The sequence below is a fragment of the Chrysemys picta genome, unplaced genomic scaffold (genome assembly GCF_011386835.1).
Source record: "Chrysemys picta bellii isolate R12L10 unplaced genomic scaffold, ASM1138683v2 scaf1117, whole genome shotgun sequence".
Lineage (NCBI taxonomy): Eukaryota > Metazoa > Chordata > Testudines > Emydidae > Chrysemys > Chrysemys picta.
The window spans coordinates 1-21,000 of NW_027053824.1; the positions used below are offsets into that span (position 1 = coordinate 1).

The 21,000-nt window shown below is 52.6% G+C and overlaps 1 protein-coding gene and 1 long non-coding RNA gene across 6 annotated transcripts; one reads left to right on the forward strand and one right to left on the reverse strand.

Annotated features, from left to right (window-relative positions):
• Positions 1–882: 882 nt before the first annotated feature.
• On the reverse strand, positions 883–3,129 carry LOC135979669 (uncharacterized). The gene is made up of 3 exons (XR_010596929.1): positions 3,030–3,129; positions 1,095–2,923; positions 883–988 (listed from the first exon to the last, which is right to left on the reverse strand). It is a non-coding gene; the product is annotated as an uncharacterized LOC135979669 (long non-coding RNA).
• Positions 1,078–20,994, forward strand: LOC135979668 (serine/arginine repetitive matrix protein 2-like). 5 transcript variants are annotated; one of them, XM_065579944.1, is made up of 4 exons: positions 1,078–1,199; positions 13,710–13,850; positions 15,757–15,887; positions 19,150–20,994. In XM_065579944.1, exon 4 carries the CDS (start codon positions 19,559–19,561, stop codon positions 20,969–20,971), a length of 1,413 nt encoding a protein of 470 aa, XP_065436016.1. In that variant the 5' UTR covers positions 1,078–1,199; positions 13,710–13,850; positions 15,757–15,887; positions 19,150–19,558; the 3' UTR covers positions 20,972–20,994. The 5 variants fall into 5 exon arrangements, with proteins under 5 accessions (XP_065436016.1, XP_065436017.1, XP_065436015.1 ...); XM_065579945.1 differs by having other exon boundaries at positions 1,114–1,203; positions 15,698–15,887; XM_065579943.1 differs by having other exon boundaries at positions 1,114–1,203.
• Positions 20,995–21,000: the final 6 nt, after the last annotated feature.

The following is a 21,000-nucleotide window of genomic DNA, read 5'->3' on the forward strand; positions in this document are numbered from 1 at the left end:
AAATTGGGCAGGGCAAAAGGACTTGAGGAAGGATTACACGGAAGTGAGGGTCCGAAAGGAGCCCCCCAACTCCCCTGTTCATTTCCAGACTTTGTGACGTTTGCTTGGTTGGGCCATTTCTTGGCTTTTTTGAGAAAAGGGGCGAATTTTCCACGGCCTGCGCCATCCCCTTACAGCCGCCCCTTCGCCACACCATGTTCCATCTGACCGGGATAGGTCCCGAGTAAGATTTCACTTCAAATCTCAAAAAAGCCAAGTAGAAATCATTCTGTGGGAATTTACTGTGACTAAGAGAAACAGAAGTTCAACCCTTCTCAAGTGCTGGAGGGTCGGGGGGAGTCGCCCAGGCACAGAAAGGCTCCCCTAGCTTAAGCGTGAGAGGTATAAGACCTTACACCCTGGTTACAGGGCAGTCATTTTGCTGGGCCTGTCAAAGTGACCTGTGGCTTAATTTGCATGGCAAAGGAGACCGAAACCCTCCTTACAGGGTGGTCCTTAAGCCTTGGGCCTTCCAATGGGCCAGAGCGAAAAGCGCTGTAAAGGAGAGACCTCCGTTCCCTCAGAAGTGGGTGGTGTCGTTGCCCAGCGAGTGCCAACGGCCCAAGAGGAGTTAGAAAGGCGAGACCTGCACCCTTCTGACAGGGAGAGGTCAACGGCCCGGGGCATTTTAAAGGCTAGGTCCTAAGGAGCTCCAACCCACAGAGACCTCAACCCTTTTTAAAGGGGGGTCGCTCCGCCTCAACTATGGAAGGGACCCATAAAGCATTTTGGTTGGTAAGGAATGGACCTTGATCCTTGTTTACAGGGAGGTCCTTTTACCGGGCACCTGAAGGGGGATTAAGCCTGTGAGGAGAAGTGTCGAACCCGATCCCTCGGTACAGGGTGCGGTGTGTGCGGTGTGTGCAGCCGTTGGCAGTGGCTTTTTCTTCCCTTTTCCTGCAGTTTCTTTGGTGATTGTGTCATCTTGTTCATTTTGTCCTTTGAGTTGCTAGAAAGAGAGAGGTGAAGCGGGTTAGGTGTGGCTCAGTAGAGAGCATGTGTACAAGGTAGATTCAGATGACATTGGCAAGGTACTCGGCCCTGCCGGAAATTACCCTAATTCCTTCTTTTCGGCACCGATCTCTTTCAGAACGGAGGAGAGCTTGCGGCAGAAGGCGGGTCCAGGTGGATGCAGAGGACACGGGCTTTGACTTGGCTGAGTGCGTGAGTGAGGAGGGCACGGGACAGCTAGTAGGACAAACTCTGAACCCTCTCAAGAGGCTGGTTTCTAGAACTACCTTCCAAATGGCAGTGTTACCTTGTGAAAGACAGGGAAAGACCCACACCCTAGTTAGAGGGCGCTCACTTTGGACCTTGGCGTGAAGAGGGCCAATGTAGGGAGGAGAAAAGGGAAAGCGACCTGAACCCTGATTACAGGGCAGTCACCCTTTTTTTAGTAAAATATACCTCCTTTACACTGTTGGGGTGGGGGAGTCCTGAATGTGAAAAGATCTGGAAATGAACAGGTAAGGGAGGGATCCTGCTGAGTGTCCCCTTTCCAATCAATCCTCCATCCCTCAGCGACACCCTTCCCGACTTACCTCCTACCCCACCAAGAAAATGACAACTTTGTGCCCCCTACCTTTACCAAAAAAGACCCCTCTGACTTGTGACGCGGTCCTGTTAGTAGGGTTAGGTGCACCCACGTGCCGGCTCTGAATACCACCGCATCTACCTACAACATCTCAACATCAACACATTTCAGAAAGGACCGCCACATCAATCTCTTCAAAGGTAGCCCGAGGAATCTCCTCTCTTTATCACCAAAGAGACACAAGGCCCGGAATTCGGACACAACTAATGGAGCTGTCCGAATCCCTGCAGTTGGCGCTCGTGAGTCCGACAGTGTTCTTTCTTGTGCACAAGAAAACAAAGGGTGAAAGTTGTGGTTGGTTGAGCGGTGTAAATTGGGCAGGGCAAAAGGACTTGAGGAAGGATTACATGGAAGTGAGGGTCCGAAAGGAGCCCCCCATCCCCCCTGTTCATTTCCAGACTTTGTGACGTTTGCTTGGTTGGGCCATTTCTTGGCTTTTTTGAGAAAAGGGGCGAATTTTCCACGGCCTCCGCCATCCCCTTACAGCCGCCCCTTCGCCAAACCATGTTCCATCTGACCGGGATAGGTCCCGAGTAAGATTTCACTTCAAATCTCAAAAAAGCCAAGTAGAAATCATTCTGTGGGAATTTACTGTGACTAAGAGAAACAGAAGTTCAACCCTTCTCAAGTGCTGGAGGGTCGGGGGGAGTCGCTCAGGCACAGAAAGGCTCCCCTAGCTTATGCGTGAGAGGTATAAGACCTTACACCCTGGTTACAGGGCAGTCATTTTGCCGGGCCTGTCAAAGTGACCTGTGGCTTAATTTGCATGGCAAAGGAGACCGAAACCCTCCTTACAGGGTGGTCCTTAAGCCTGGGGTCTTCCAATGGGCCAGAGCGAAAAGCGCTGTAAAGGAGAGACCTCCGTTCCCTCAGAAGTGGGTGGTCTCGTTGCCCAGCGAGTGCCAACGGCCCAAGAGGAGTTAGAAAGGGGAGACCTGCACCCTTCTGACAGGGAGAGGTCAATGGCCCGGGGCATTTTAAAGGCTAGGTCCTAAGGAGCTCAAACCCACAGAGACCTCAACCCTTTTTAAAGGGGGGTCGCTCCGCCTCAACTATGGAAGGGACCCATAAAGCATTTTGGTTGGTAAGGAATGGACCTTGATCCTTGTTTACAGGGAGGTCCTTTTACCGGGCACCTGAAGGGGGATTAAGCCTGTGAGGAGAAGTGTCGAACCCGATCCCTCGGTACAGGGGTGCGGTGTGTGCAGCCGTTGGCCGTGGCTTTTTCTTCCCTTTTCCTGCAGTTTCTTTGGTGCTTGTGTCGTCTTGTCCATTTTGTCCTTTGAGTTGCTAGAAAGAGAGAGGTGAAGCGGGTTAGGTGTGGCTCAGTAGAGAGCACGTGTACAAGGTAGATTCAGATGACATTGGCAAGGTATTCGGCTCTGCTGGAAATTACCCTAATTCCTACTTTTCGGCACCAATCTCTTTCAAAGCGCAGGAGAGTTTGCGGCAGAAGGCGGGTTGACGCTTGTCAGTCTGACAGTGTTCTTTCTTGTGCACAAGAAAACAAAGGGTGAAAGTTGTGGTTGGTTGAGCGGTGTAAATTGGGCAGGGCAAAAGGACTTGAGGAAGGATTACATGGAAGTGAGGGTCCGAAGGGAGCCCCCTACCTCCCCTGTTCATTTCCAGACGTTGGGCCATTTCTTGGTTTTTTTGAGAAAAGGGGCGAATTTTTCATGGCCTCTGCCATCCCCTTACATCCGCCCCTTCACCACACCATGTTCCATCTGACCAGGATAGGTCCCAAGTAAGATTTCACTTCAAATCTCAAAAAAGCCAAGTATAAATCATTCTGGGGGAATTTACTGTGACTAATAGAAACAGGACCTCAATCCTTCTCATGTGGGAGGGGGATGGGCAATCTCTCAGCCAGAGGTGGAACAAGGCTGCCCTAGTTTAAGTACTTGTGGCACCTTAGAGACTAACAAATTTATTAGAGCATAAGCTTTCGTGGGCTACAACCCACTTCTTCGGATGCATCCGAAGAAGTGGGTTGTAGCCCACGAAAGCTTATGCTCTAATGAATTTTAGTCTCTAAGGTGCCACAAGTACTCCTGTTCTTTTTGAGGATACAGACTAACACTGCTGCTACCCTGAAACCTAGTTTAAGTGTGGCTCATTAGACAGCAGGATTACAAGGTAATCTCCCTGTGTGGAAATTACCCTAATTCCTAGTTTTCAGCACTTGTGTGTTGCAGAAGTTAGGAGAGCTTTCACAAGAACTCAGCACCTTCTTCCTAGTCAACACAAACTGCTTGAGGTTTCCTGCTAGGCGTCTTTTTCCGGGTAAGCTCAAGCCTGCACACACATTTGCCCCCTAGGACCATTTGTCTAGTGAGTGCAAGCTGCTTTAGGAGTTTCCTACCCAGTACTTTTTGTAATATCAGTAGAAGAGTCTGTTCCCCTTTCCCTTCCATGTCTCCTCTCCAGTAAGGGTATCATCTACAGGGTTACCTGCCCAGTACCTCCTGCCCAGTCCTTGAGGTTGGCTTCCATGGTTTTTGACCCAGCACCTTCTGCCCAATCAACAGCTGCTGCTTCAGTGATTTTTCTGCCCAGCACCTCCTGACCAATCAGCAAAACACTCCTCTGGGCTTCCCTCCCAACACCGCTTACCCAGTCAGTGCCAACCCCCTCAGTGACTTTTCCTGCCCAACACCTCCTGCCCTGTCAGCAAAACCCACCTCAGCGCTTTCCTGCTAAGCACTTCCTACCTAGTCAGCGCCAGCCCTCTTAGTGATTTTCCAGCCCAACATCTCCCACCCAGTCAGCAAAACTCACCCCTGGCCTTTCCCTCCCAACACCTCCTACCCACTCAGCAGGAGCCACCTCAGTGATTTTCCCACTCAGATCCTCCTGCCCAGTCAGTGCCAGCCCCCCAGTGATTTTCCTATCCAGCGCCTCCCACCTAGTCAGCACCATTCCCCTCAGTGACTTTTCCCGCCCAGCACCACCTACCGAATCAGCACCAGCCATCTCAGTGACCTTTTCTGCCCAGCGCCTACTACCCAGTCAGCGCGAGCTATCTTAGTGATCTTCCCAACCAATACCTCTTACTCAGTCTGCGCAACCCACCTCTGGGCTTTCCCTCCCAACTCCTCCTACCCAGTCAGCACCAACCCCCTCACAGACTTTTCCTGCCCTGCGCCTCCTACCCTATCAGAGTGAGCTGCCTCAGTGATTTTCCTGCCCAGCACCTCCTCCCCAATCAACAAAACCCACCTCAGGGCTTTCAAGCCCAGCGCTTCCTACCTAGTCAGCACCAGCCCCCTCAGTGATTTTCCAGCCCAATACCTCTCACCCAGTCAGCAAAACCCACCTCTGGGCTTTCCCTCCCAACACCTCCAACCCTGTCAGCAAGAGCCACCACAGTGATTTTCCCACTCAGAAACTCCTGCCCAGTCAGTGCCAGCACCTCAAAGATTTTCCCATCCAGCGCCTCATATCCAGTCAGCACGACCCACCTCTGTACTTTCCCTCCCAACATCTTCTGCCCAGTCAGCACCAGCCACCTCAGTGACTTTTCCCGCTCAGCACCTCCTACGTAGTCAGCGCCAACCCCATCAGTGATTTTCCAGCCCAACACCTCCCACCCAGTCAGCAAAACCAACCTCTGGGCTTTCCCTCCCAACTCTTCCTACCCAGTCAGCAAGAGCCACCTCAGTGATTTTCCCACTCAGAGCCTCCTGCCCAGTCAGCGCCAGCGCCCCCTCAGTGACTTTTCCTGCCCAGCACCGCCTACCGAATCAGCGCGAGGTGCCTCAGTGATTTTCCTGCCCCGCGGCTCCTGCTCAATCAGTGCAACCCACCTCTGGGCTTTCCCTCCCAACACCTCCTACCCAGTCAGCAAGAGCCACCTCAGTGATTTTCCCACTCAGAGACTCCTGCCCAGTCAGTGCCAGCCCCTCAAAGATTTTCCCATCCAGCGCCTAATACCCAGTCAGCACGACCCACCTCTGTACTTTCCCTCCCAACATCTTCTGCCCAGTCAGCGCCAGCCACCTCAGTGACTTTTCCCGCCCAGCACCTCCTACCCAGTCACTGCAAGGTGCCTCAGTGATTTCCCCGCCCACCACCTCCTGCCCAATCAGCAAAACCTACCTCTGTGCTTTCCCTCCCAACTCCTCCTACCAGTCAGGGCCAGCCGCCTCAGTGATTTTTCCCACTCAGAGCCTCCTACCCTGTTAGTGCCAGCCCCCTCACTGACTTTTCCCACCCAGCACCTCCTACCGAATCAGCACGAGCTGCCTCAGCGATTTTCCTGCCCCATGGCTCTTGCTCAATTAGCGCAACCCACCTCTGGGCTTTCCCTCCCAACTTCTCCTAGCCAGTCAGGGCCAGCCGCCTCAGTGATTTTCCCGCCCAGTGCCTCTTACCCTGTCAGCACCAGTCACCTCCAGTGACATTTCCCACCCCGCACCTCCTACCCTGTCAGCGCGAGCCACCTCCAGTGATTTTCCTGCCCAGCACCTTCTGCCCAATCAGCAAAACCCACCTCAGGGCTTTCCTGCCCAGCAGCTCCTACCCTGTCAGTGTCAGTCACCTCCAGTGACTTTTCCCGCTCAGCACCTCCTACCTAGTCAGCACAACCCCCCTGAATGATTTTCCAGCCCAACTCCTTCCACCCAGTCAGCAAAACCCACCTCAGGGCTTTCACGCCCAGCGCTTCCTACCTAGTCAGCACCAGCCCTCTCAGTGATTTTCCAGCCCAACACCTCTCACCCAGTCAGCAAAACCCACCTCTGGGCTTTCCCTCCCAACACCTCCTACCCAGTCAGCAAGAGCCACCACAGTGATTATCCCACTCAGAGACTCCTGCCTAGTCAGTGCCAGCCCCTCAAAGATTTTCCCATCCAGTGCCTCATACCCAGTCAGCACGACCCACCTCTGTACTTTCCCTCCCAACATCTTCTGCCCAGTCAGGGCCAGCCACCTCAGTGATTTCCCCGCCCACCATCTCCTGACCAATCCGCAAAACCTACCTCTGTGCTTTCCCTCCCAACTCCTCCTACCCAGTCAGGGCCAGCCGCCTCAGTGATTTTCCTGCCCAGCGCCTCCTACCCTGTCAGCGCCAGTCACCTGCAGTGACTTTTCCCGCTCAGCACCTCCTACCTAGTCAGCACAAACCCCCTGAGTGATTTTCCAGCCCAACTCCTCCCACCCAGTCAGCAAAACCAACCTCTGGGCTTTCCCTCCCAACACCTCCTACCCAGTCAGCACCAACCCCCTCAGAGACTTTTCCTGCCCTGCACCTCCTACCCTATCAGCGTGAGTTGCCTCAGTGATTTTCCTGCCCAGCACCACCTCCCCAATCAGCAAAACCCACCTCAGGGCTTTCAAGCCCAGCGCTTCCTACCTACTCAGCACCAGCCCCCTCAGTGATTTTCCAGCCCAATACCTCTCACCCAGTCAGCAAAACCCACCTCTGGGCTTTCCCTCCCAACACCTCCAACCCTGTCAGCAAGAGCCACCACAGTGATTTTCCCACTCAGAAACTCCTGCCCAGTCAGTGCCAGCCCCTCAAAGATTTTCCCATCCAGCGCCTCATACCCAGTCAGCACGACCCACCTCTGTACTTTCCCTCCCAACATCTTCTGCCCAGTCAGCGCCAGCCACCTCAGTGACTTTTCCCGCCCAGCACCTCCTACCCAGTCACTGCAAGGTGCCTCAGTGATTTCCCCACCCACCACCTCCTGCCCAATCAGCAAAACCGACCTCTGGGCTTTCCCTCCCAACTCCTCCTACCAGTCAGGGCCAGCCGCCTCAGTGATTTTTCCCACTCAGAGCCTCCTACCCTGTCAGTGCCAGCCCCTCAAAGATTTTCCCATCCAGCGCCTCATACCCAGTCAGCACGAGCCACCTCTGTACTTTCCCTCCCAACATCTTCTGCCCAGTCAGGGCCAGCCACCTCAGTGACTTTTCCCGCCCAGCTCCTCCTACCCAGTCAGTGCAAGGTGCCTCAGTGATTTCCCCGCCCACCATCTCCTGCCCAATCAGCAAAACCTACCTCTGTGCTTTCCCTCCCAACTCCTCCTACCCAGTCAGGGCCAGCCGCCTCAGTGATTTTCCCGCCCAGCGCCTCCTACCCTGTCAGCGCCAGTCACCTGCAGTGACTTTTCCCGCTCAGCACCTCCTACCTAGTCAGCACAAACCCCCTGAGTGATTTTCAAGCCCAACTCCTTCCACCCAGTCAGCAAAACCAACCTCTGGGCTTTCCCTCCCAACACCTCCTACCCAGTCAGCACCAACCCCCTCACAGACTTTTCCTGCCCTGCGCCTCCTACCCTATCAGCGTGAGCTGCCTCAGTGATTTTCCTGCCCAGCACCTCCTCCCCAATCAGCAAAACCCACCTCAGGGTTTTCAAGCCCAGCGCTTCCTACCTAGTCAGCACCAGCCCCCTCAGTGATTTTCCAGCCCAATACCTCTCACCCAGTCAGCAAAACCCACCTCTGGGCTTTCCCTCCCAACACCACCAACCCTGTCAGCAAGAGCCACCACAGTGATTTTCCCACTCAGAAACTCCTGCCCAGTCAGTGCCAGCACCTCAAAGATTTTCCCATCCAGCGCCTCATATCCAGTCAGCACGACCCACCTCTGTACTTTCCCTCCCAACATCTTCTGCCCAGTCAGCACCAGCCACCTCAGTGATTTTCCAGCCCAACACCTCCCACCCAGTCAGCAAAACCAACCTCTGGGCTTTCCCTCCCAACTCTTCCTACCCAGTCAGCAAGAGCCACCTCAGTGATTTTCCCACTCAGAGCCTCCTGCCCAGTCAGCGCCAGCGCCCCCTCAGTGACTTTTCCTGCCCAGCACCGCCTACCGAATCAGCGCGAGGTGCCTCAGTGATTTTCCTGCCCCGCGGCTCCTGCTCAATCAGTGCAACCCACCTCTGGGCTTTCCCTCCCAACACCTCCTACCCAGTCAGCAAGAGCCACCTCAGTGATTTTCCCACTCAGAGACTCCTGCCCAGTCAGTGCCAGCCCCTCAAAGATTTTCCCATCCAGCGCCTAATACCCAGTCAGCACGACCCACCTCTGTACTTTCCCTCCCAACATCTTCTGCCCAGTCAGCGCCAGCCACCTCAGTGACTTTTCCCACCCAGCACCTCCTACCCAGTCACTGCAAGGTGCCTCAGTGATTTCCCCGCCCACCACCTCCTGCCCAATCAGCAAAACCTACCTCTGTGCTTTCCCTCCCAACTCCTCCTACCAGTCAGGGCCAGCCGCCTCAGTGATTTCTCCTACTCAGAGCCTCCTACCCTGTCAGTGCCAGCCCCCTCACTGACTTTTCCCACCCAGCACCTCCTACCGAATCAGCACGAGCTGCCTCAGCGATTTTCCTGCCCCATGGCTCTTGCTCAATTAGCGCAACCCACCTCTGGGCTTTCCCTCCCAACTTCTCCTAGCCAGTCAGGGCCAGCCGCCTCAGTGATTTTCCCGCCCAGTGCCTCTTACCCTGTCAGCACCAGTCACCTCCAGTGACTTTTCCCACCCCGCACCTCCTACCCTGTCAGCGCGAGCCACCTCCAGTGATTTTCCTGCCCAGCACCTTCTGCCCAATCAGCAAAACCCACCTCAGGGCTTTCCTGCCCAGCAGCTCCTACCCTGTCAGTGTCAGTCACCTCCAGTGACTTTTCCCGCTCAGCACCTCCTACCTAGTCAGCACAACCCCCCTGAATGATTTTCCAGCCCAACTCCTCCCACCCAGTCAGCAAAACCCACCTCAGGGCTTTCACGCCCAGCGCTTCTTACCTAGTCAGCACCAGCCCTCTCAGTGATTTTCCAGCCCAACACCTCTCACCCAGTCAGCAAAACCCACCTCTGGGCTTTCCCTCCCAACACCTCCTACCCAGTCAGCAAGAGCCACCACAGTGATTATCCCACTCAGAGACTCCTGCCTAGTCAGTGCCAGCCCCTCAAAGATTTTCCCATCCAGTGCCTAATACCCAGTCACCACGACCCACCTCTGTACTTTCCCTCCCAACATTTTCTGCCCAGTCAGCACCAGCCACCTCAGTGACTTTTCCCGCCCAGCGCCTCCTACCCAGTCAGTGCAAGGTGCCTCAGTGATTTCCCCGCCCACCACCTCCTGCCCAATCAGCAAAATCTACCTCTGGGCTTTCCCTCCCAACTCCTCCTACCCAGTCAGGGCCAGCCGCCTCAGTGATTTTCCCGCCCAGGCTGGGCCGGCTTTAGGCCAATTCCACCAATTCTCCCGAATCGGGCCCCGCGCCTAAGAGGGCCCCGTGCCCAGTGGCCGAGAATCCCTTCCCTGGCTAGAGGCTCCTTTTTAAATTTTACTCAGCCGGCAGCTCTCCGGGTCTTCGGCGGCACTTCAGCGGCGGGTCCTTCACTCGCTCTGAGTCTTCAGCAGCACTTTGGCAGCAGGTCCTTCAGTGCCACCAAAGACCCGGAGCGAGTGAAGGACAAACCGCCGAAGACTACGAGTGCCGCCCGGTGAGAACAAGCCCCACATGTTTTTTTTAAGTGTTTTTTTTTTTTCAGTCATCCCTGCCGGGGCCCCGTCAAAACTGTTCGAATCGGGCCCCGCACTTCCTAAAGCCAGCTCTGCGCCCAGCGCCTCCTACCCTGTCAGCGCCAGTCACCTGCAGTGACTTTTCCCGCTCAACACCGCCTACCTAGTCAGCACCAACCCCCTCAGTGATTTTCCAGCCCAACTCCTCCCACCCAGTCAGCAAAACCAACCTCCGGACTTTCCCTCCCAACTTCTCCTACCCAGTCAGCAAGAGCCACCTCAGTGATTTTCCCACTCAGAGCCTCCTGCCCAGTCAGCGCCAGCCCCCCCTCAGTGACTTTTCCTGCCCAGCACTGCCTACCGAATCAGCGCCAGCTGCCTCAGTGATTTCCCCGCCCACCACCTCCTGCCCAATCAGCAAAACCTACCTCTGGGCTTTCCCTCCCAACTCCTCCTGCCCAGTCAGTGCCAGACCCTCAAAGATTTTCCCATCCAGCGCCTCATACCCAGTCAGCACCACCCACCTCTGGGCTTTCCCTCCCAACACCACCTGCCCAGTCAGCGCCAGCCTCTTCAGTGACCTTTCCCGCCCAACACCTCTCACCCTGTCAGCTGGACCCACCTCCAAGTCTCTGGAAATGAAGCAGAGATGAAGCAGAGACAGGCTGGATCACTGCCCGCCAGCTGCTTGCTTGCTTGCTCACTCAGCTGCCCAGCCCAACACTCATGAACCTTTTAAAGAATTTCTACGCAGCATGCAGGCACTTCACCCTGTGACTGATCCTTTTTATTGCCAGCTAATTAGCCTCCTGTTTGTGTAATTCCCCTTTTGGAAAGGGATTGCATTGTTGGGGATATTGCTCAGCTACATTCATCTTTTGGACCAGATCATTTGCCACGCTTAGGACTACGGCTGTCGATTAGTCTCAGTTAACGCAAGCGATTAACGCAAAACAAATTAACTAGATTAATTTCAGTCCATTCAGTCCTACTTCTTGTTCAGCGAAACTCTAGACAAACAAGTTTGTTTACCTTTACGGGAGATAATGCTGCCTGCTTCTTATTTACAATGTCACTTGAAAGTGAGAACTGGCGTTCATATGGCACTGTTGTAGCTAATGTTGCAAGGTATTTACATACCAGATAGTCTAAACATTTGCATGGCCTTTCATGCTTTGACTTGTAGGCTCTAAAATTTTACATTGTTTTGTGCAGTTATGTCAAAAAAAAATTCTACATTTGTAAGTTGCACTTTCACAATAAAGAAATTGCATTACAGTACTTGTATGAGGTGAATTGAAAACTACTATTTCTTTTATCTGTTTACAATGCAAATATTTGTAATCAAAAGTAACATAAGGTGAGCACTGTACATTTTGCATTCTGTATTGTAACTGAAATCAATATATTTGAAATGTAGCTCAGCTCTGAATGTTAGGGCCTAGGTGACTGAGGGGCAGGAAGCCAGGCAGTGCAGTTTCCTACATTAGTGTACATTAAAGTGCTGTTGTAGGAGACATTTCTAGTCTAAAAACATGAGCAGGAGCGGATTTTGGCTAAGGAATGTCAGCGGAGAAAGGCTGTATCTGGAGGGTTGGGGCAGGGGTGAATCCACCGGGTCTGATCCTGCTGCCATTGAAACCAATTGGAGCTTTGCTGCTGAGTCCAGCTGGAGCAGGAATGGGCCCAAAGTTAGCTGCTTTGCCCAGGCATGGCTCTTTTGTATGCATATGATCCACACTGAGAGCCATGGAGTGCAGGAGCGGATGGCTGTGGGGACTGGACCACCTGGTGTGAACTCTCCAGGACTCTTTGGTAAATGACAGCATGGGCCCAGCCCTTCACTCTATGACGGCCTCTAAGCTCCCTGCTGTAGCTATTTCCAGTGAGCCTGCTATTGGCGGCAGATAGCTGGAGAAGCTGAGCTCCATACACCGTACAGTATTCTGTGTGGGGCTTCAAGGTGAGTTCTTAGAGCAGCAGGACCTGCCAGAGAGAGTTTTTTCTGCAAGAGGATGGGGTTTTCCTTGGAAGTCCTTAGAGAAATATCCCTTCCCCCAGCCTTCCCTGTTCTACAATCTGCTGCTTAGCCAGTCAGCTGTTACCCTGACCCCCAGATGTGGCTGCATTTCAGCAGTGCTCTTTTTGTAGGGATGGAACGCATTTGGGGATAAAAGGTGCTATAAAAATACAGGAGGAGTTGCAGCTCTGGGCCCAGTGGGGTAAGACCAGGGACGCTGGGTGACCTTGGCAGTGCAGTTGCCAGCGTTGTATTGCTCAAAAACCAGATTTTTTTTGCTGTTTTTGCATGTTCCATTTTGCAGTTGATACGTCTGTATTTCCAGCTCAATGGGCAATCGGTTTACTGGCTGATGTGGTGCCAAGTTGCTCTGTACATCTTTAGACCACTGCAGGCTGCAATCTGTCAGGGGCTTTTTGGACAAGCATATGCTTTTCTACTTATTATGCTGATCTAGTGCTCATTAATCCAGTCATCTAACTCCAAGGAGCTGACAAAGTCAGCCCTGCTCAGCCTGATGACCGGTCCTCCTTCCCCTCGAAGGAGGAGGACCCAGCTAGGCTAGATTACACCAGGGCAGAGGCAATGCATTGTCTGCCCTGCAAGCACATTCAGGCAATGGCAGAGCAGGGTGCGAATCTCCCAAAGATGGTCGGGGCACACTGCTGTGTGCTGGGCATAGCTATCTGCAGCTGTGCTCGGGCTGCTGGGCTGCCCGATCTTCTGGGCAGGGACCATGAATATAAGAACGGCCATACTGGGTCAGACCAAAGGTCCATCTAGCCCAGTATCCTGTCTGCCGACAGTGGCCAATGCCAGGTGCCCCCGAGGGAATGAACTTGGTGGCAAGAATACTGTGGGAGACCGTATCAAAAGCTTTGCTAAAGTCAAGGAATAACACATCCACTGCTTTCCCCTCATCCACAGAGCCAGTTATCTCATCATAGAAGGCAATTAGGTTAGTCAGGCACGACTTCCCCTTGGTGAATCCATGCTGACTGTTCCTGATCACTTTCCTCTCCTCTAAGTGTTTCAGAATTGATTCCTTGAGGACCTGCTCCATGATTTTTCCAGGGACTGAGGTGAGGCTGACTGGCCTGTAGTTCCCCGGATCCTCCTCCTTCCCTTTTTTAAAGATGGGCACTACCTTAGCCTTTTTCCAGTCATCTGGACTTGTTTCCTTTGCCCCTCTGGCTGACTCAGCATCTTCCCTCCCTGGCATGGAAGGGTGAAAGGCTCAGCTCTGCAGCAGTGTGCAGCCTCCAGAATAGCTTTCCTCCATTTTGTGCAGCCAAAGTGGTCCTGTGCCAATATAGCATCTGCATCCAACACCAACACCAGAGCCAGGATTCCACAGCATTGATGCCTGCTAGAATTGTGGCATTCCTGGTTATAAGGAATTCCTCTTAGAACAAGACCTCAAATGATGTGAATGCCTGCGGACACTGGGCATGCAGGAAGAACGGTCTGGCCTTTCCCCTCACGGGAAGGAGGAATCAGCGCCCTGCTCGGGAGGTCGTGGTGGATCTAGCTGGCTTTGCTGAAGCTGCTGGGTCTACAATGAATTGTCTCTTGCTCAGTTCCAGGCTCCCCCACCGGGATAAAAGCCTTCCCATCTTCTGCCAGCAGCATGGTTGTGTCCTGGCTTCCCCCCAGCTAAGTCGAACAGGATCATCCGGAAGTACACCATCTTCTACTCCAGCCCTGGGTCCGGACAGCCGGTAAGTAGGACACGAGGAAGCGTGGGTGATTGGGCGGGTGCTTGGCAGTGAGGAATTAACTTTTCTGCTCAGAAGAGACTGCATGCATCCCTGGAGGGCATGCATGAAAACACCCTGGCCCCCCACCCCCAATATGCACCCCCAGCTAGCAGAGCAGCCTTGGGCTGCCTAGCAGCCTGGCATCAGATGTGGTAAACGGGCACACTGGGCTTGCCGTAGGAGGGAGCTGGGAAACTTTCAGCTCAGTGCTCAAGGGGTCAGAAAGCACCTGGGGGCCCCTCAGCTACACGAGCTAATGGGTCAAATGGAAATGCAGGTGGGAAAGCCTAGGCGCCTTCTCACACTCCTAGCTGTCACCCCTTGTTTATTTAACAACCTGCCCCACTAGAGTCAAACCCAGGGCACAAGTCCCTGCCACTCGACCTAAACAAGTAACTGTTCGCAGATAGGAGTAGTGGGCTGTTATCCTCTGCATGGACCATCCCGAGGAAGGGGACATAACATTTGTCTAGGATTTTGCATTTATTGCCTCTTGCTCATCTGACCCTATGCATTCCTAATGCTCATAATCTAAAGGCACCTCTTAGCAGTGATAGCAGAAGCCCACTGCCCTGAGTATTGAAGCGAATCAGTTGTTTTTACGACGGATTAGTGTATTTCTTGAGCATTGGTGGATGTTCTGAATGCCCCACAGATGGTTTCTGTCTTAGACTCCCCTCCACTTGTACATTTATTGCTGTGGTGTCAATGGTTTATGGGTGTAAACTCAGCACTGGTGTCAGGGATCACTTGTGCTTTTAAAAAGCAACCAAGTCACAAGATACATTTTAAGATGTCTCCTGTACGGTCCCCAGTCAGTGCAGCCTGCAGGCACTGAGCCCCTCCTGGCACAGTTTCTGGATGGGGGATTTATCCGGTCCTGGGGAATTCTCCAGAGCGGAGGCAGTCTTTTGTTTGTTCTACTTAGGTGACATCTTCAACAAACAGGCCCTGGTGTCCCGTGCAACAGCATTTCTTGTGTTTAGAGCTTTGTCTTCTTGCAGGAAACTTGTGGGCAGAAAGAAAGGGGCCAGCGCACGTGTGTGAGAGAGAGCAAGATAGCACACACATTTGCGGGGGTGAATGTTAGTCCTCAGTAAGACTGTGAGGCTGAGCGGAGAGCCAGGCACACAGCAGACAAGGGCTGCATCAGCTGCCCATCAGCCTTGACCTGCAGCATCCCCATTATTCCAGAGAACACTGTTCCTCCCTCCCAAGCTCTGCTGGTGCCCCAGAGTCCTGATCCCCAGCAGCCCCTGGTACCCCAGTTCTGACTCTCCGCTCCACAGGCTGCTAATTATTCTGAAATGGGCAGAGCTGAAGGACGCCCTCCCCCTACAGAAATCACTCACCCTCAGCCCCTTCCCCAACGTGAACTCACTTGAATTCCTACTTCTAGAGGTGAGAAGCCCAGACTGTTTGATAGGGCTGCCCTTCCTCTTCCATTGCACAGCTCCCTGACTGCAGGCCAGGCAGGGAGATGTGCCATGTAGTGGAGGGAGCTTCTCTTAAACTAGTAGCATCAAGTTGAAAAGGAATAGACCAACTCCAGGAGTGAGAGGAGGAACCTTTCAAGAACTGAGCTGGGATCCCAGATCACTTCTAGTGTAAGGAGAAAACGGAGGAACCTGCCCTACCACCGTACATCTGCCCTGACATTTCCAAGGAGCCTGGCCTGTGGAAGATTCAGGCTCCTTGCGTCTGGTATCAATCCGCCCCAGGTCTGTGCTACCTGCAGACACTTCCACTTCATCTACCATGCCTGACTCTGTCTAAAACAAGCTGCTTAGTGGATTCATGTTTTATAGATTTTCATGTTCTGTTGTTTACAAACCTCGTTGGAGTAAATATCTGAGCGATGTTCCAGCTGCAGGTGTGTGTCAGGGAGGCCGTGTCAGGCAGTGTGAAAATATCCCACTGAAAGCAAAACAACTCGATACCGCGCCTCAGAAATCAGAGGAGATAGCCCAGCTGCTCCCGTCGGGTCCATCCTACTGGGTCAGTGCGGGATTGGTTCTTGCTATGTGTGGGACGTGGGTTTCTCCATCTTGTCTCTCGGGAACTTCCTTAGGGGACACGGTTGTATAAAATTTCCTTTCATAAAATCATAGAATATCAGGGTTGGAAAGGCTGAACCCCCAGCCAGAGCTCTTCCCCCGCATCCCAACCCTCTGCCCCAGCCCTGAGCCCCCTCCTGAACCCCTCATCCCTGGCCCCACCCCACATCCCAACCCTCTGCCCCAGCCCTGAGCCCCTCCCACAGCCCAAACCCCTCATCCACAGCTCCACCCCAAACCCCTCAGCCCCAGCCAGAGCCCTCACCCCCCCCACCCCGCCCTAACCTGGGCCACCTTCCACAGTCCGAACCCCTCAGCCCCATCCGGCTCTCACATTGAAGGTTTTTTCCCCAAAGTGGCCCCCACTTCAAAGATAGTGAAGAGCACTGTAGTAAATAATAACATATAACAATTTGCTTAATCTAGATAAAAATACCCAAAATGCTGGGGCTTCCACCACTTCTTAGGGAAACTTTCCTGGCAAATAGCCCTGCCTGGAGTGCCTGCCTGCCCACTCCCTAAATGTAGGTGTGTTACAGGTTGTCCCTCTGTGCCCGATCTCTGTGGGTTGGTCCACCCCAGCAGTGGAATCTGCTCATTAGCAAAAGCTCCAGCGTTTATCTCTGCAGGTCCCTGTCTGATCGTTGGGGTCAGCCGAGATGGTAGCCTCACACAAGGATAATCTGGGGTGGTCCCTAAAAGCCAGGACTTGTCCGAGCAGAGGTTAGGTTGCCCAGACTGTTGCTATGACTAGTATGGCTGTACTGGTGGGGGGGAGGGGAAGGAGGGGGCGGGGTTGGTGGCTGCATCAAAGCCTGGGCGGGAAGAGGTGCATGAAAGGGTGTTGAACAGATGTGTCCCCTTAGTTCTCCAACCTGGAGTGCTTTTTACACTGCTTTGCTGTGATAAGCACCACTACTGGTCAGTTCATACACAGCCTCCAGGTTGTGAATTACTCCCAGCTATACAGCATGAGTGTCGGCAACCAGCCACACAATGTTACGCTGCAGGAGAAGAGCAGCAAATTCCCAGTCTCAGACTCCCCCTCACCTCCAGCAATGTGCATCTTGTACTGCCCAGGACACTAGTGGATAGCATGAGCTCATATAAAGGCTGTTGTTTCATTAATAGAAAATGATACGCTGAAGCCATGTTATCTCAAGTGGAAGGTCCCAAATGCACTGGTTAGCTAATACAATTGTTTTATTGTTATTCTTTCTTTCTGTAGTTAAAAGTCAGCAGTTCTCCAACTGGGGGCCCTGATGAGAAAGGGGGTTGCGGTATTGCAAACCTTACTTGCGTGCTGCCTTTAGAGCTGGGTGGCTGGAGAGTGGTGGCTGCTAGCTGGGTGCCCAGCTGTGAAGGCAGCACCGCTGCCAGCAGCAGTGCAGAAGTACGGGTGGCAGTACCATACCATGCCAGGTCAGCAGCTGATGCTGTATCACTGCCCAGCTTTGAAGGCAGCGCATAACTAAGAGTGGCATGGTATGGGGAGGGAGGTTGTCACAGCCTGCAATATTTTCAAAGGGGGTCCCAGCCAAAATGTTTGAGATTGTTTGTCTGTTTTAAATTATTACAAGTACTGAGGCATAAAAGTGAGATTTGGTTAAAAAGAAAATAAGATAAAATGCAAAGTAATACCTAATTTAGCAAGTTAAATGGATTCAAAACTAAGCTTTTTCTTACCATATGCTCTTCACAGTCTGTACTGTATGGAGGCCTCCAGGCTAGGACCTGTCTGTCAGTTAAGTGTTTCTTTAGGTGGTGTTGCTGCTATGAGTGGAGAGGAGTGGAGGAGAGGGGTGATTTTTCCTCTCTCCTTATACAGAGGTAATATCCCTCTGGGGTTCAGGTGAGAGGAGGCCTGGGGAATGTGTCTTTACATATTGGCAAAATTCTTGCTCACACCCTTCTTCCTGCAAAAAAATGGCTGTTTATCCAGGTGCTACTCCACAATAGCCAGATATCAGCATAATCAAGTGGATTAAGGTGTTGGCTAGCCCTCTGCCTGTAAGGAACTGGCCTGTGCCTGTTTTTCTAAATGTAGCAATCCCACACAGTAGAATGTTATAATTTTATCATCCTGGTAAATTACGTGTGGTAACATTGTATGTAATTTTCAGCAGATTATGAGTTTTCAAATGATACCTCACAAGACATACTTAGACTATACTGCTACAAAGATAATTTTTTTACATTCATCCTTTTTCCAAGACTGTCAGATCATATAGTTATTACCATATGTAAGGGCTTTATCAAATTGTGTAGATACTCTGAGATTTATTTATTAATGATATTGATTTTTGATGCATGTATTTAAGTATAGAAATTTAAGTAAAACTATTTGAAAAACAACAACAAAAATCTTAAGTGCATGTGTTTATTTGGGTGCACACATGTTCTAGGAGGTGGGGTGATGTGCATGGATCAATCCAATCTATCAATTTGTAACAAAGATAAATGTTTGGATTATATAGTTAAATAATAGGGACTTTTAGCTTCATTTTAGCCAATAGCTAGGTCCAAAAAAAAATTGATCTCTCTTATTTAAAAGAAAAGCAGGATGGTTTTAACAATTTTTTAAGTCTTTTGATTTGTTGAGGATTATTGTTACTTTTTATTTTAGTAGTTTTGTCTCGTTCGCCCATCAAGATGAAGGTGGAAGTCTTTCCAGATTATAATATATTTTTTTAATCTACAACCATCCAATTATGTTTTGTTTTTGTGAATCAGTGTTTTTTCTTGAATCCATGTAGCTGCACATTCTCTTATCCTGATAAATTAACAATCAATTTTAAAGTGTTAGAATCTGTACAAGTAGTTTTTGGCATCCAAGGCTGATTACATCTTATGTTTCTTTAAGGTTGAAAAGAAACAAAATGTAATTTGTTGTTATGATTTACTGTGATTCCTTGCTGTGGGTTAGGCATTTTATTATGAGAAATTCAAAAAATCTTTTCATCTTATTCAGCTGATGGTTTCAGAGAGGAGAAAGTTAAAGTAGGGTTGATATTCTTAAAGATTACAAGGAGACTTTTCAAATTACAATCAAACAAGAGAGCATAACTGTGGGCTGCTTAACTGTCACCTGTTGTATTCTAGCAGTGTTCCAATTTAGTTCTGCTTTCACTACCTTGTTTTCCTTCTCTTTTTTAGCTTGCTGAGATCTCACTTTTACACTTAACTTTTTCTGTTTCTGACAGGCATTTCTGGCTGCCTTTTCATCCAGTTTCTTCTTCGAGTGATTGTTCACGTCCATTACACATTAGGTGTACGCGCGCCGCGTGCACGGACGTTGGAAACTTTTTCCCTTAGTGGCTCCCGTCGGGCCGGCAGGGCCCGCTCCCTCCCGCCAGAGCAGCGCCCCGCTCTAGGGTATATATATCCCTGCCGACCCGACCCCTCCAGTTCCTTCTTACCGTCCGTGGCGGCGTTGGAACAACTCTGTCTCTCGTCTGAGAGTGTCCCTTAGCATAGTCATTAGTGGTATCTACAACAGTTATCAGTTATTAGTAGTTAGTGTTAAGCTTAGTAGTTAACAGCTCATTAGGTACTTAAAGTTCCTGCCATGGTTGCTTGGTCAACCCCGGCACCGGCCCTGGGCGGCGGGGCATGCCGCACGTCCAAGGCTTCAAGGCTTGTGCCACGTGCCGTAAGCCTATGCCATTGAGCGACCCCCACGACTCGTGTCTCCGCTGCCTGGGGGAAGCTCAACAGAAAGAGCGCTGCAAGATCTGCAAGGCCTTTAAGCCCAGAACTAAGAAAGAAAGAGACTTTCGCCTCAAGCAGCTGCTCATGGAGACGGCGTTACAGCCCTCCACTTCGGCGGCACCGTCTGCCTCAGTGCGGAGCGCCCCGGCATCGGTGCGGGAACCGGCGCCGGCGGGTCACTCGAAGCCCATGGCACCGACCCAACGGGGGCATGTACGGCACCGGTCGTCTTCGCCGACAAAATCGAAGGGCCAACCCAAGGCCCGAGGACGCTCCCCACATAAGAGGTTAGCGCCGGCGAAGACCTCGAGTGCACCCAAGACCGGCACGGCCCCGGCACAGGCCCCGGTAGTGGCTCCGGCGCCGAAAGGCCCGTCGAGCCCCGGGATAGGCGCGTCGAGTGAGGAAGAAGGGCTGGAGGAGCTCTTGGAACAGCCCTCCACTCCGGACACATTTGAGGCAGCAAAGGACCTCATTGCATTGTCCGTTGAGGGCCCTCCACAAACTGAGGACACTCCGCCGAGACTGCCACACAGAGGCAAGCCGGCGATGGTGCGCCCATCACGGTCGCCATCTCGGCACCGTTCAAGGCACCGGTCCCGGTCGAGCTCCGCCTCGGTGGACTCCTGGTTGCCCTCCGCGCAGAAAGCGCCGCAGCAGTCGGGCCTCAGTAAGCGGTCGGCACCGACTCAGCAGCCATACTCGAGTCGGCACCGGGATGCGTTGGCGGTACGTTCCCCGAGACCGACCACCCGTAGTCGTTCCCGGTCCCGTGGTCACCAGTACCGATCCAGGTCCAGGTCGGCGAGACGCTACTCCAGGTCCTGGTCGCGGAGGCACTACTCCCCAAACCCGGACCGGCACCGTTCTACGGCTCCGCCGTGGCCTTCCAGATCACCGTCCGTGGTGTCGGAGACTGACTCGGGCCGGTACGGCGGGTATGCCCATAGGGCACAGGCTAGTAGGGACTACGAAGCCTCTGGCCATCCCCAATGGGGCCAACCAAGCCAATGGCCGTTCTGGACACCCTGGGCCTACCACCAGCAAGGGCCCCCATCCAGGACCTCGAGATCCGGGCCATCGGGGTACCGATCCCGCTCTCCGTGGTACCGCCCGCCCTCTCACAAGGAGGCAACGGTCTCTAGACCGCAGGAGCGGGAGGGAGCGGACTCGGCACCGAGCACGGTACGGTACCGTCCCAGTCCCACACCGTGGGACAGGCCCCAGAGGAACAACCAGGCGATGAAGGGTTGCAGGAAGGTGAGGATGGACAAAAGGCCCCGACCTCTTCCTCCTCGCTGGACGAGGCAGTAGCGGGCACGACAGTGTCCGGCCCTCCCCCG